Source organism: Liolophura sinensis, chromosome 1 (assembly GCF_032854445.1).
Source record: "Liolophura sinensis isolate JHLJ2023 chromosome 1, CUHK_Ljap_v2, whole genome shotgun sequence".
Classification (NCBI taxonomy): Eukaryota; Metazoa; Mollusca; class Polyplacophora; order Chitonida; family Chitonidae; genus Liolophura; species Liolophura sinensis.
The window spans coordinates 41,097,222-41,111,862 of record NC_088295.1 but is presented as its reverse complement, the minus strand read 5'-3'; the positions used below and the strand labels follow the sequence as shown (position 1 = coordinate 41,111,862).

The following is a 14,641-nucleotide window of genomic DNA, read 5'->3' as shown; positions in this document are numbered from 1 at the left end:
TATCTAAATGTCACCCACCAAGATTAAAAGTGTCATTTTTGACAGCCTTGGGCTTAGAACTGAAGATCCTTAAGAATGTAGAATCTTTTGAAGTCATCTTAAGAGGTCAGTTTTAAACAAAAATAGCATTATAAATGTACTAAGAAAAAATTCTAATGTAAGTACAGTCAAACCTGTACCTACGGCCACCTGTAATGAGCGTCCATCTGCCGAAAGCGGCCACTCTCTGCTGCAACCAAGCAATTTTCCATGTTAAACGACCTGTAATATGCAGGCACCTGTCCAACGGGTCCAGCGGCCAATATATTTTGCCACCAAATTCTATATCAGCCTGCCCTGAGTGGCCGAGACTTTCAACAGTAATGATGACTGCCGCATCAGACAGTCAAGAATTTCAAAATGGCGACCACCCAACTTCAATAGTTTTTGTAGTGATTAAAAGTTAAAACCTGCCACTTTGTGATGACAAGTGAAGTGTGAACATTATTGGTCAATAGCAGTGAACTCTATTGTTCTTTAATCAGGCCTAGCTGGTTATTGTCCGGACACCCCTGCACTGTGGCAGTGGATTAGCTCCGTGCTGAGGTCCCCGCTATGAATGCCATAAACAGCAGGCAAACTCCGATATAATCGGATATAATCTGACCTCCTGTGGTTCCTCCCATGAATGGTTTCTTTGACAAATTATCTGGCTTGCTTGGCCATTATCTTTGCTGGCAAATGGTCCTTGTGTTTTAATTTCGCATGGCCAAAATATTGCCTGTACCGGACACATCGAGAAACTGATCTTCCTTCATTTGTACATGTTGTTGTTGTTTCGCTGGTTATGCCAAATATGATTGAACATCTCAGCAGTCTGCCATTTACAGTCCAAAACTTTGTTAGAATACTCATTTATACCTACGTAGGCCAAACTAGCACATGGCTTTTTAGGGCTTGACAATGATGGGAAGAAAGTTCTCCTGTCATGCGTGCCCTCACCTGAAACTCTTTCTGTAATTGCCTGTTAAATGTGTGAAGTCCATAGGTCTACCCCACAAAACTTGAAATTATTGAGTTATTTTTTTACTACAATTCTTATATTTCTATGAAATTATGTAGCAGAACAGATTAGTGCTATAACAATTATGTATAAGTTTATTATGTCGGCCTACAAGGTGTACATTTCCTGAAACTTAAATTCAGTTGTGATTTGGCTGGTCTTCACAACCTGTCTTATTTAGCCAACTGTCATATGCCCCCACTTTTTACGTGTCCCTTCACTGGCTGCATACAACAGGTTTGACTGTGGTGCTGATTTGGCAAGTTAAAACTCAGACGTTTGATGTGTAATGCTCCTCAAACACCCCAAAGTATAATGAGACAAACATGTGCCTACCTCTGATGCAATCTCTTCTCTCCCTCAGTAGACGTATGGCCAGTCTAAGTAATCCTACAATGGCCCTCTCCACCAGGAATGTGTGTTCACTGGCATTCACAATCAGACTATAGAGGTGATCTCGCACACCCTGCCACACTGGACCAACACGATCCCTGTGCAACAAATCATTTGGAAGAATGAACTTGTTTGTATACATTTATTTATTTGACTGATTTCAAAGTCATACTCTGAAAGAATATTTTCTCTCTATACATGATGATGGATAGCATCAAGGGTGGGAGGAAACCAGAGTGCCTGGAATAATTATCAACCTTTAGCAGGTTACTCGAAAACTTTTCTTCAGGAAACATACTTGTACATGTACATCATATTGGGGAGAGGCCTGCGCTCTTCATCTGAGACCACAACTGAGAACCACGAGTACTGTTGATCGCCACCAAGCCTACAAGAATGATGGCAACCTGAGAATCTCCAAAATTTCCTGTACGAGAATGGGACTGAATCCACATCTTGTGTGATCTAGGAATAGATGGATCCCACATGCCTGATAACCAACCAATTGCTGACTTTTCCTTCCAATTAATGTGGGCAACTATGGCGTTGTGACATCAAAGACTGAATATTTGGAACCAATGTGTGTGACATCTGGTTGACTTATCTACAACAATATTTATAATATGATTGGTCAAAAGCATTTTCTTGATGGACATTTTGGGATGATCTACAGACTGGCAAGCACCTTTACCACATGGCCACAACGCGCTCCCCTGAAGGCGTCTGTACGATTAAGTTTTTAATGCTGCATAAACAGTGCACACATAAAGTATCACTCACCTGTTCTGCAGTACAACTTTGATGAGAAGCTCCAGGTAGAAGACAGCAGCATCCTCGTCAAAGGCTGTTCCCATGGAGTTATTGTTGTGACCCTCAGGGCCTTGTGAGGCAAATATCAGTGCCTATAATACACAGTGTAATACACTTAATTCAGATAAGGAGAAGATCGACAACAATAATAAAGTTTTCAGGTTAGTCACATATTTATTGGCTGAAGTTACACATGTGCATGTAAGCAATGCCAAGGACAGTCATGAGGTTTAAATTTTATGAAACAAAGGAAGTGAGGATATTGATAAAAGTTAAGATTGTTGAGCAACTTGAATTCAGGCCCACTTTATGCCTTGATTTCAAAAGTTTTACACTGCCACATTACACAGCCATGATCTCTTTCAAAAAATCTGGGTATTCAACCTGGGTTATTCATTTGGCTTGAACCATATACCCATGGTATTCGACAGTGGGTTCTACAGTTTCTTTCTTCTTACACACACCTTCACAAGTTCTTGCAAGGATTCCTCTCTTAAAAATTTGCTCTCCTGAACAAGTTGTTCTAAGTGACAATCTTTGATGCAGTTATGAGCCAATCTGATGGCTTCTTGTTCCTCTGCAGATGGGGCTTTCTGATTGGCTGGCTCAGACATGGTGAAGTAGGAGTAGAAAGAGCTGAGAACACCAGACTCATTTCTGCTGATGCAAAAAGAAAATGCATAATTTCTCAGTAAACTGCTCAGTTTACCTGCAACAATTTCAAAACATACACCTGTATTAAACTGGACTATTGTCTCCAATATATTTGCATATGAAACTGTAAATTCAGCAAGAATATTATTATGTAAAGGTAAAGGCCACACACATGAACAAATTTCTCATATATCAGACAGTACATCTATTTTATTGAATTTGCTCATCTCAGTGAGTTTGATATATAATTTGCATTGAAGTTACATAACACATCATGAATTTGTTGTGGTAAACTTTCTCATGATGATATGAATATAGAGTTGAAAATAATGATCTATGGTGTCACTGACTAATGTTTTGACAGTAGCCTTCCTCCTATATTAAGCAATCAATGGATCAAGACAAGTTTAGGGTATCTGAATATCATTTTATGAAGTGTCCTAAAACTGGAATGTTTTTGTAGGAGGTAAGAGACGAACCTTTGTGATGGCGATTCCTCTCTGACGATACTTATTCTACTGTGGGGTCAACAAAGTCTTCCACCTGCAATACAGACATACAGCAACCATAACTAAATGTCATACAGTGTGGGCCAGTCCAATGAAATGCCTACCGCACCCCTTCCTTTCACATTTTATCACTGTCAAACATATCTAAGTAGCTGATGCTTACATGTATTTCATTTTCAGTGGATTCAAGATGTGTAGCAATAAATGGTATAGATTTAATTTCGACCTACATGTCTCAGCAATGATTTTTTTTGATTGACACTTTGCGTGTAAATCAAGATAATCTCCCCTACTGACAGAGCAGCGACTGTCAGAAACTCATCAGTTATCTAACAAGCCTCCAGTCTACTACTACTGTCACAAGCTGAAACAATGCCCATAAACCATCAAGTACATGTAACTTAACACAATTCCACCTGTTCATACCTCTGTGAGAATTTTGGGTAAGAGTTTGGCCCTCAGCAGCTGCAACATACAGTCCAGGATGTTCTTCCATCCCTCCCGGAGTATATCACCATGACGATGAGCCAGGCCAAACACCGTTCTGCAGGCCAGCTGAGCTTTCAGGTTGTTTCCAAATGACACTGGAATGTTTTCTGGGGACTACATAACACAAGACACATTGTGCTTTTCAAATCTTCATCAATCATCTAAATAATGTTACCTTGCGTACAGATTTGTGACATAAATTCAACCAGTATGTGAATATAAAACTTAATTTTCAATTTATTAATTTACCAGTAAGATGTAAGTGTTAGCACATACCTCCACTGAGCTGAGAAGTGTAGTAAATTTACACAGAGATATGACCAGGTTATCAAACACATCACTAACACCATAGTGAGCTGAGATCATTGCACATTTCCTGCAACAAACAACAACAATAATTTTACAAAATAATGTCATGTCTCCCACAATTAAACACTTATTCTTTGTTTTCTAATCAGAGCTAATGAGTCAAGTAAGTTATACATCTAGTTATATCTGAAATTACCCTTTCAGATGAAATGATACTGTGAACGAAGTGTGGACAACGTTCATCCCTAGACATACACCTATGTTATTTATATATACACAATTATACACGTTATTTATATCTAATGGTCAGTGATCAACTTTATTTGGTAAAACTGGTATTTGGTAAAACTGGACGATTACCACCTTTTTAAATATTCAGCTCACGAAAACACCTTTTCAAATGAATTTATTGCTTGGGTGAAAAGCATTAGACTGGAGAGGCACCTAAGAATTAAAGTCTTATTGGAAATGTGCCCAAACACACTGTTTGTTGTTCACTTTTAATTCACAGCTGCCCACCAGAAACACAAGTTCCTCACCTAAAGCCTGATATGGCTTTTCCTATTATACTCTCATCTAAACTCTTGTCAAACACGAATGACAGCGCTGCAACAGTGGGACCCCAGCTGATGCTGAACAGTTCGTGATCAAAAGAGCCTGTGGGTGCATGAAGAAAGACGCCTTCTTTTGACGCTCCTCGCCGCAAAAGCACCTGAGTAAAAGATTAATTTCAAACTTACTAAGTGCAAGCCAAAACAGCCTGCATACAAAGATGACATATTTTTAGTCATAAATTATGTAACAATTAAGATTTGACATAGTTAAGTTAGCTATGTTCTTTTTTACCAAAACACTCTTAAATATTCCACAGTTATTATTATCTTTTGAGGGGTTTACTTGCAATACTGCTTTTAGTTTCAGCCTTTAAGCAAATAGCCAGTGCATGCAAAGGTATTTCCTCAGATTTTATACTGTACAAAGAAAAAAGAAAGAAATCAGCACAAATCTTTTGATGACTACAATTTCAATTTAAAGCATTAACACATGGTTACATCAAATCCAACATTTAGCCTGCGTCATCATTTCTCGTTTTACAAGTGAAGTTTTTCACAATAATCATTTCACATATACAGATAAGTTTCAAGAGCCCAACCACTGATTTATGTGTGAACTTCTCAAAGTACTTACCTTCCATAAATAGTTTTCCCTGACTAGACCCACATGTTCTGAGGGCATGACAATCTCATCTCCTCTGAACAATACAAAAAGTACAGAATACAGTGTAGTGCGAGTCATCCCAAACTGTAACACTATCAGTTGTAGGAACCGCAGTGTATATCAGAAAAAGACTCACAATATTACAGGGTGATCACAAAATGTCAGCCAGATTTTAATTAAAACATACATGACCTCAAAGGTGCACAGGTAACAAAACTTAAGTACATGTACAACTTAATGTGGACATTCTCTTGCATGCATACAAAATAGATCTGAAATGTGCCTGTACTTATAGCACTTACTATAGTGGGATCTGTTAAATATTCAGGATAGACTATCCTAGCCTAGAGAAATAAGATTTCACAGATTTTAATAGGCGACGTATGCTGCACTAAAGAATTTTTTCCATAGACCAATGTGAGTGTTTATTTATTTATTTGATTGGTGTTTTATGCTGTACTCAAGAATATTTCACTTATACGATGGCGGCCAGCATTATAGTGGGAGAAAACCTGGCACAGCCCGGCAGAAACCCACGACCATCCGCAGGCTGCTGGTAGACCTTCCCACTAACAGCCGGAGAGGAAGTCAGCATGAGCTGGACTTGAACTCAGAGTGACTGCATTGGTGAGTGGCTCCTGTGTAATTACGCTGCGCTAGTGCGCTAACCAACTGAGCCACCAAGGCCCTTCCAATGAGAGTAGGTTTTATGAGTGATGGAAATCAGGCAGATCACAACAAACTCACAAAATAACTGACCACTTCTCAAATTTAATGACTCTTGTTAATGCCATACTCAAGAATATTTCATTTTTACAATGGCGATCAGTTTTTATGGGTGGAGGAAACCTCCTTTAGCAAGTTACAGGCAAACCTTCCGAAGTGTGATATACATATATGAACATGCCCTATCACCTTATTGGTGGAAGACAAGTGTTCTTCAATGGACCAAGGACTTGAGTACTACACATTCTCCAAGAGCCGGCAATGAACACACATCGTACGTGCCTTCTAATTAGAAGCTTACTCATCCTGTCCAATGAGTAAAGCCAAAGAAATTCAACAACGTGACCACAGTAGTCCAAGGCTCAAGGTATTCAGTAGCAATGCCACAGCTGGGTACGAACAAAGTTCCAAGTTTTAGATTAAATCAAGACTTACTTTATGGCTGTATATATCTCTTCCAGCATGTCATCTTCAAAATCCAGCCCTCCATTTGTATTCTTCAGGTTTTTCTTAAATTGCTGAAGAAGAGATTATGCATAATTATTAAATATAATCGTTCATAAAAAAGAAAACTGCTTCATGAGAATAAGAAGACGCATTTACATATTATAAATACAACCGTTCTAGTAACTAAACCAATATTTTAAAAAAACTATTGTACATACCTCAACAGTCATTGGTATATTCTGTTTCCTGACATTATGGTTATGTTGATCAACATTTAACATGATGACTGCATATGCTAAGGTAAATGCTGCATCCACATTCACAAATGGTTCACCATTGCTTTTCTGAAACAATGAAACCAAAGCAAAATCAGTCAATACTACATGTAAATATAATGAACAATTTCACATCCCTTTCATGGCAAAGTTAACTCATCAAGAAGAGTGAGTGAGTGCTTGGGTTTTAACATCGTGCTCAACAATTTTTCAGTCATATGATGACGAAGGAGTCCTTAGGGTGCATGTACGTGTAATGTGCCTCCTTGTTGCAGGACGGATTTCCACCACTCTTTTATCTAGTGCTGCTTCAATGCTTACCGAAGGCAAGTAAGCCGCCCCCGCCCGATCCATTGTACTGATACGGTCAACCAGTCATTGCACTATCCCCTTCATGCCGAATACCAAGTGAGGAAGTTACAACTTCCTCTTTTAAAGTCTTAGGTGTTACTCCACCTAGGATTGATCCTGGATCTATCGCTCCGAAGCGGATGCTCTACCAACTGTACTATCCGGGCCATTCATCAAGAAGAAAGTTAGATGTTACGAAAAAGGTGATTTCACTTGCACCTAGGCAAGTCATTTTTAGCTGAGAGGAAACAGCTAGTGGAAGCCCACACACATGGTCACGATTAAATAAGTGAAAGGGAAAAACTGTGAGTTCAATAATGTGCTGAAGAATTATTCACTTATATGATGACAGACAGGTTAGTGTGGAGCGTGCCTGGAGTAAAACACCTCCCTTTGTCAGGTACATGGCAAGTCTCTCTTAACCTAGCTGGCAAATCAGCAAGAGCTCCACTGGAACCTAAGATCATTTCAATGGTCATCAGCCGAATCTCAGCTGCAAGAGCAACGCTTTAACCAAATAAACCAGTGCGGGCCCTGGTTATCAAGAGAATATAACACCAGGTCGTAGACAAAAATTGTGTGATTCTGATTTCTGCAGAATGTTTTGACCATGGAAGCACGTTATCACTAGAGCTGATATAGACATTACAAAAATGTAAGACGACCTACATGCCAGTGTTCTGAGAAATGCTCCATGAGATAGGATATAACAGGTGCCTCTCCGGGAAGACGAAAGGTTTCCAGGTACATCCTGAGGGCCTCGTCAACACGACACTCCTCAAAGTTAAAGGATCTGTGAAATAAATAAATAAATAAATAAAGAATAAACTCAGGGGAGACAACTACAGAATATAAAGAAATGAAAACCAGGAAAACAGAAAAACTCAATTAACTGTGTAAAGTTGTGAACAAAATCTTTGGAATCAAAGTTTGATCACAGCTTCATCAATTTATGGCATGGCAGATCTGAGACACCCTCGCCAATTGATCAGGAAATAATCAGACAAAGGGTAACAGGAACAATACTCCTTAATACGCTAAAATCTCCTTAACTATCAACATTTTTTACAAATGTGTAAAAAATGGTAATTAGGGGTGTTTAATGCTGTGGAATTTTGTGTGTATGGGCCATCATGAGGTTACTGTGTCAGATTAGAAAGAAGATATTACACACAAGCATACTTCCCAATTTCCAAGTTGATAACTATAGGAGACAACTTACTTGACAAATGCTTCGATGACCTGAGGATTTTTCCTGTTACTGATATATTCTCCAATCATTTTCTTGTCAATTCTGGGGTTTTCCTTGAGGAAGTGCGCAACTTCCACGGGGTCCAGTGGGGTAGACAGTAGCCGGTTTTCTTGAAGGAAGGCAATGCCCTTTGATGGTTTAATGTTAAACTGTTCTGCCCCAGCTTGCAACAACTGCAACAATAACACACTGCAGGCACTACGACTTTCAAGACATCATGTAAAGACTATATTTTCAAAGCCTTATCTTGTCAAACCTTGAATATTTATTAACTATTCTCAGATTTCTAATAATTCTAAAAGTATTAGCAGTATTCAAACAATAGTCAAGTGTTTCCACAAAACAACTAAGGACATGTAGATATCTCTCAGCTTTAGTACATTTCTTATCATTCTTTTTTCAGTAAGTTGAGAAGATACGGGCAACAACTACATGTATCATACATATAGTATGTACTGTGTTTCAGGGAGTACCTTCCAACCCTTTACCTTTTTCTTATGCTTGAGTGCAGCAATTTCATCCAAGGTTGGAATTTTATTTGAGACTCTTTGTCGATTAGGTTTTATCTGGGGACCTCTTCGACTGTCTCTCAGCTTTCCCCCTTTTCCATTTAAATCTGAAATGAAAAATAAGTCATTTTCACCACCAGTACAGGTAAGTGTATATACATATAGCATCTGTATAATGAAGATTCATGTCAAAATGGTTATTAAATTACATGTAGTGACATTGCAAGGAATAAAATAACATAAAACACATACTTTATAACACTAGAATGGTGGGATTTTCTCCAGGGCTCAGCTCCATAAAGGTTTCGTCGACTAAGTATATGTTAGACGACATTTGGCCAGCTTTATGCAACATGCAATGCAATGTCAGCAGAGATATGGTATCTTGTAATCCAAGCCAAGCATTATCATGTTTAAGCCATAGGTGGCAAAGGTAGTTAGTATCAGTTTAACCTCAATGAACAATTGCTTTGTGTGGCCTGGCCCTTGTATTTATAATATCTGGATAATTTCTCTTGACAGACTACTTCTGCACATCTGTACACACCCACCTGCAGCATCTCTGTTGTGGATGAGTTTCTGTGCCATACAGTAACCTGTGGTCGGGGGCACCTGTACCCCGTCACTCTCAATCTTTGGGTCCGCGTCATTCATGCCCATATAGCTGTCCCACTTAGCTACAACACATAACACAACAGCTCATCAATGGATGCATAAACGCATATTTAATGATCATAATGATCTAACTCCTGAACAAATTCAATCACAGACATTGGAAGAATGTTATCCGATCTGGACAGGTTATTCTATTATTTCTGTGATGATCACATGTACCCATACCCAAATAATACATTTTACCCTTCAAAATTTTAAGAAATAGGTTTTGAAACAGTATAACTCTAGATATTTTTTGGAGTGTTTAGGGTACTTAAAAAACTAATTAAACTTATTCACTAAGATATTGGCGAGTCTCACAAGTCTACAAAAGTCCAAACAGAGCCTGATCAGGTAAACTGACCAATACACAAAATGTTTACATTACATCTTTAAACATAACTGATCAACTGGACTGATGATAAACAACTTTAAAAACATATAATGACTTCAAATTCAAGAAAATAAAACAAAAGTACATATTACTCCTCTGCAAATGAGTGTAGAAACTGTGTACAAGCCAATTTGTTATTATGATTGTACCTGCATAAGTCACAAATTTTGGGCTACAGTTCATATTAATAACAAATCCTGGTTCTCAATGTGAATCTTTTCCAAAACTGTTGGTTTCATAAGTGAATACTTGTTCATCTAATAATATGCACATCTCCATCTGAAGCATCTGATTTGGTCTTACATAAAATCTGTGGTCAAATTTGCCTGTAAGTAACATCAGGTGTGAAAATAACACCAGTGATTAATGCCTTACTTTCTCCCTGGGGACGGATGGGTGGGCCGTCATTGACCCTGCCCTCAGCCTCACTGGCCAGCTTGGTCGTGTTGAGGATCCTGCTATGGCAGTGCTGTTCTATACTATCCACCACTGTCAGCAGGGCATCCAGGGACAGTAGGTGTGTGGTGAACAGACCAGACACAGGGAAGGCATTCTGGAACACATAAAACATGCCAGTGAAATGTGAAAATCAGGTCTTTGAACCATGTTTAGACAGGAAATAAATTCTTTTTGATTTTTTTTTTTTTTTTTTTTGATTGGTGTTTTACGCCGTACTCATGAATATTTCACTTATACAACAGCAACCAGCATTATGGTGGGTGGAAACGGGGCAGAGCCCGGGGGAAACCCACGACCATCCGCAGGTTGCTGGCAGACCTTCCCACGTACGGCCGGAGAGGAAGCCAGCATGAGTTGGTCTTGAACTCACAGCGACCGCATTGGTGAGAGGCTTCTGGGTCACTGCGCTGCGCTATCTTTTTGAATTTATACACCCGGTATTACACAGAGTGCATTTCTTTCCAATGTCAAATATATGCAGAATCTCAAGATTAAAAAATTAGGAAATTTCACACAGAATAAGTCTTTAACTTAATTTCTCAACACTTCAGATAAAATGGAAGTTGCTGTTTTAGGTATGGTTCATCTGATGTCTGAATTAACAAAGGTAATGATTTCCTTTAAAGATCACCTTCAAGGTCAGTTAGGAATTTGAGTGTGATCAACCTTCAAACTCATTATAAAAAGAATCTTACTTTTGACAAGAGCTTGGTGAGATCCTCAAACACATTAGAACAGTAAAGATCACAGTCGTAGTTGATGAAGAGCTCTGTGACAAGACCAGGGATCCTCCACAGTTGAACCACAGACTCCAGGGCTATCTCCCTCATCTCGTACGAAACCTTAGGGCCTTCTGACACAATGATCTCACTCAGCTTGGTCAGGTACATCTGTAACCAACACAATAGTCACATGGATTGATTACGCAATCTCTTGTTAAAGAGGATGCAATACTTATTTATCTATTTCATTGGAGTTTTACACCCTACTCAAGAATATTTCACATATACAATGGACTTGAACTCACAGCGACCACATTGGTGAGAGGCTCCAGGGTCATTGCGCCGCGCTGGCGTGCTAACCCCCTCGGCCATGGAGGCCCCCGAGAATGTAACAGGTAGCTATGTTTTTTCTTTCACATCAGATGCAGCTATAGCGATATAAAATACTGAATGTGCGCAAGTTGAAAACTTATCCTAGATCTTATAATGTCCAAAAGACGAGAATCTCAAAATAAAAAATTATTCGCACATTTGAACATCACAAAATGACTGCCCATCACATACATCATCCAGGTTAAATGACTTACCTCCAGCTGAAATTTTAAGTGGCTTCGAAGTGCCTCAAACAACAGGAAACAAACCCGAATGGCAGCAGCAAAGAGTGACAGTCGTTCAGACTGCATCAACTGTAACAAACGCAAAAATGGTTTAATTGCAAATGAGCAGAGAATAGGAGAGTTGATTTATTCATTAATACGTGGTCAACTATTACATAATTGTACATGCGTAACGTATTTACCATCTTCGGGAAGATCCACAGAAGTATGGCAAAACTGAAAAGACACATTCTCAAGTTTCTGACTTGACAGTCAGACAAGTTTGAATACTCGAGCACACATGAAAACCCTGGAGTTGTATTCAATACTTGTGTCCTTTATGGTGCTTCCTGACCACCTATATAGCATCTCCGTCTACTGGAAATATGCTATTAAATATTTATATATAACTGAAATGTCTGGATTCTCTTCACTGCTCAAAGTGTTACTTTACATGTTACATATCACTTTTGTTATCACATTTGGGTATTTTATACCCAGACGCTATGACGTCAAAAAGAAACACTTTGTTTTATATGACATTTCAACCTGAGTTGAACAAGATGCTTTCATAATACAAGAGCAGTTAACTTGTTTGTGAAGGCCATCACCTGGAACACTCAATATAAAAACGTTGAAATACACAAAATCATCCTATGATCAAAATATTTATAGTAAATAGAACAAAGCAAAGAGAAGATTAAATCCCAAAAATACTGCTCTTGTTAAAGGTGGAAATAATAATCTACGCGCCAAATAGGATATAACACGACCCAAATCTTCTCCCCCAAAAGTCGTCCCCTAAAAATCGGTGGTGTACTTTTATGTGAGAAGGCTTACACTTCAAATGACAACAGCTAAAACAGCAAATGAATATAAGGATTTTCACCAAGAAATGTAAGTAAATAGTTGTAAATCATTCACTTCATTTCCTACTGTTGGTCTGTGATCCATGAGTTATTTCAGGTTTAAGATTTTGAATATCACATCAGTATAAGCAAAAAGAAAAGGATTTTCCTATGAATAATGGAAGAGTTTACGTTTCCTTGCAAGCGAGTTAGATTCCAAATGCACGTGGCGTTGTTGTTGTTGCAGAATTATTTCCGCATGAGTGTGGCTTTGTTAACACGTTATGCTCACTGTGACAGGCATATCTCATAAAGGGATTAATGTTGGTACACTTTCAGTAAATGCTGAGAACTTTAATCAGATTAATGAATGGCCCTAAAGCAAGATGTGAAACTACAGGGGAGCGAGATGCCTTAGTTTACCAGCATTTTGATATGTTGGGGTTGAGATGACCTCACCAAAGTTTGAAATGAACTCACCTAAAGATTCAGAATGTCTTCTTTGCTCTTTCCTTCATTTAATACATTGACTTATCTTGACATACATTAAAACCGTGAACATTATTTTTTTTTTTTGTTCAGTAGCTACATGTACATGTATAGTGCAGTGACGTAATCAAGTTGACAGTAGTCTGCCATGTCCACCATTTTAAATTCCATGAGTTACTTCTGACACGAGCAGAAATGGATGATCAGACACCATCCATATAAAAATACAGTGGACAAAACTACATTAATTGATTTCAGTTGTGGAAAGGTTCAACATATGCCAAGTTCCATAGATCACCTCAGGCCCATGTTTAAGCAATACCAGTCTAGCTTCACGAGATGAGTAGGACATTGCCGAGATGCTGGTGCTCCGTATACAAAACCTTGTGTACTATACAACACTATAATTGGATCTTCAGGTGACAAAACTCATACGCATTTATAGTAATCTAAAAATGAAAAAACCTTTGACAAAACACAGTTCGCTTCGATAAAACTTAGTTCAATGTCAAAATCCTATATACTGGATCCCAAGGTCATTTCGTTATAGTGGGATGTAGAAGTTGAGTGGCACGCTATAATGAGGCTACACTGTATATGGTTTTCAACCTTCACTGTGCATTATCCTCTATTTATTTAGTATATACTCAAGAATATCCTATTAAATAGCTCACACTAGAACTGATGTACTACAGGTGTAACTGTAACTTTTCCTCACAAGAGGTGCTTACACTCACCATGAAGAGATTCCTGCACATCTCATCCTTGACCAGATAGAGTAGGGAGTTAAAGCTGCTCACATAGTCTGCCCCAGACTCCAGGGCAACTGTTAGCAGACTGAGGCCCATATGGACCATTACGTCTGTGTTGTGTCTGTCCAGAGGGTTAGTTAGGGAGATGAGGAAGCGGAACAGCTCCCTCACGCACGGCAGGCCATAGGGAATCAGGGGACCTGACCCTGACAAAATACACAAGACAGGTGTACTGACTCATTGTCATAATATGACAGAAAAATTGTTCAGGACAACATAAAACCCCAAGCATACTATTAGTTACATGGTTACTCAGTGATGGGATACGGAAATATATGGCGTCAATAATCCTTATATTGACGCCTCACCCAATATGAGGATTACTGACACCACATATGTGCGTATCCTATCAAGGAGTCAACATGTGACGAATTTATCCTACAAAGACCCATCAATTCAGTGCAAAAGACCAATGTATAGGTGAACTGCTTGAGCGATATGACCATCGCTGGACCCCACCAAAGGGAGATAACCTACTCAGCAGACATCTGCAGATTCGAGAATATATCTGTACCCCATGTGACCGTTGCTGACCAATGAAAAGCAGAATACTCTGTCTGATGTGGGATAAATGTATATACATACATCAGGTGTACTGTCATTTAATTTATTGGTTAACATCACAGAGTCTGCATACGGATTACAATTCCTGGTTTATCAGCTGCTCATGAACAGCATCCAAA

General features: G+C 38.8%; 1 protein-coding gene across 1 annotated transcript in view; it reads right to left on the bottom strand.

Annotated features, from left to right (window-relative positions):
* The window catches only part of LOC135461727 (Golgi-specific brefeldin A-resistance guanine nucleotide exchange factor 1-like), a 35,316-nt gene that overhangs the window by 11,965 nt on the left and 8,710 nt on the right, over positions 1–14,641 (bottom strand). The window contains 20 exon segments of the mRNA XM_064738930.1: positions 1,379–1,399; positions 1,401–1,533; positions 2,216–2,337; positions 2,710–2,902; positions 3,379–3,421; positions 3,424–3,442; positions 3,835–4,011; positions 4,174–4,273; positions 4,746–4,918; positions 5,395–5,458; positions 6,586–6,668; positions 6,816–6,941; positions 7,893–8,016; positions 8,446–8,648; positions 8,964–9,091; positions 9,536–9,661; positions 10,408–10,585; positions 11,187–11,381; positions 11,801–11,899; positions 13,884–14,104. Coding sequence (XP_064595000.1) covers positions 1,379–1,399; positions 1,401–1,533; positions 2,216–2,337; positions 2,710–2,902; positions 3,379–3,421; positions 3,424–3,442; positions 3,835–4,011; positions 4,174–4,273; positions 4,746–4,918; positions 5,395–5,458; positions 6,586–6,668; positions 6,816–6,941; positions 7,893–8,016; positions 8,446–8,648; positions 8,964–9,091; positions 9,536–9,661; positions 10,408–10,585; positions 11,187–11,381; positions 11,801–11,899; positions 13,884–14,104 — 2,528 coding nt within the window.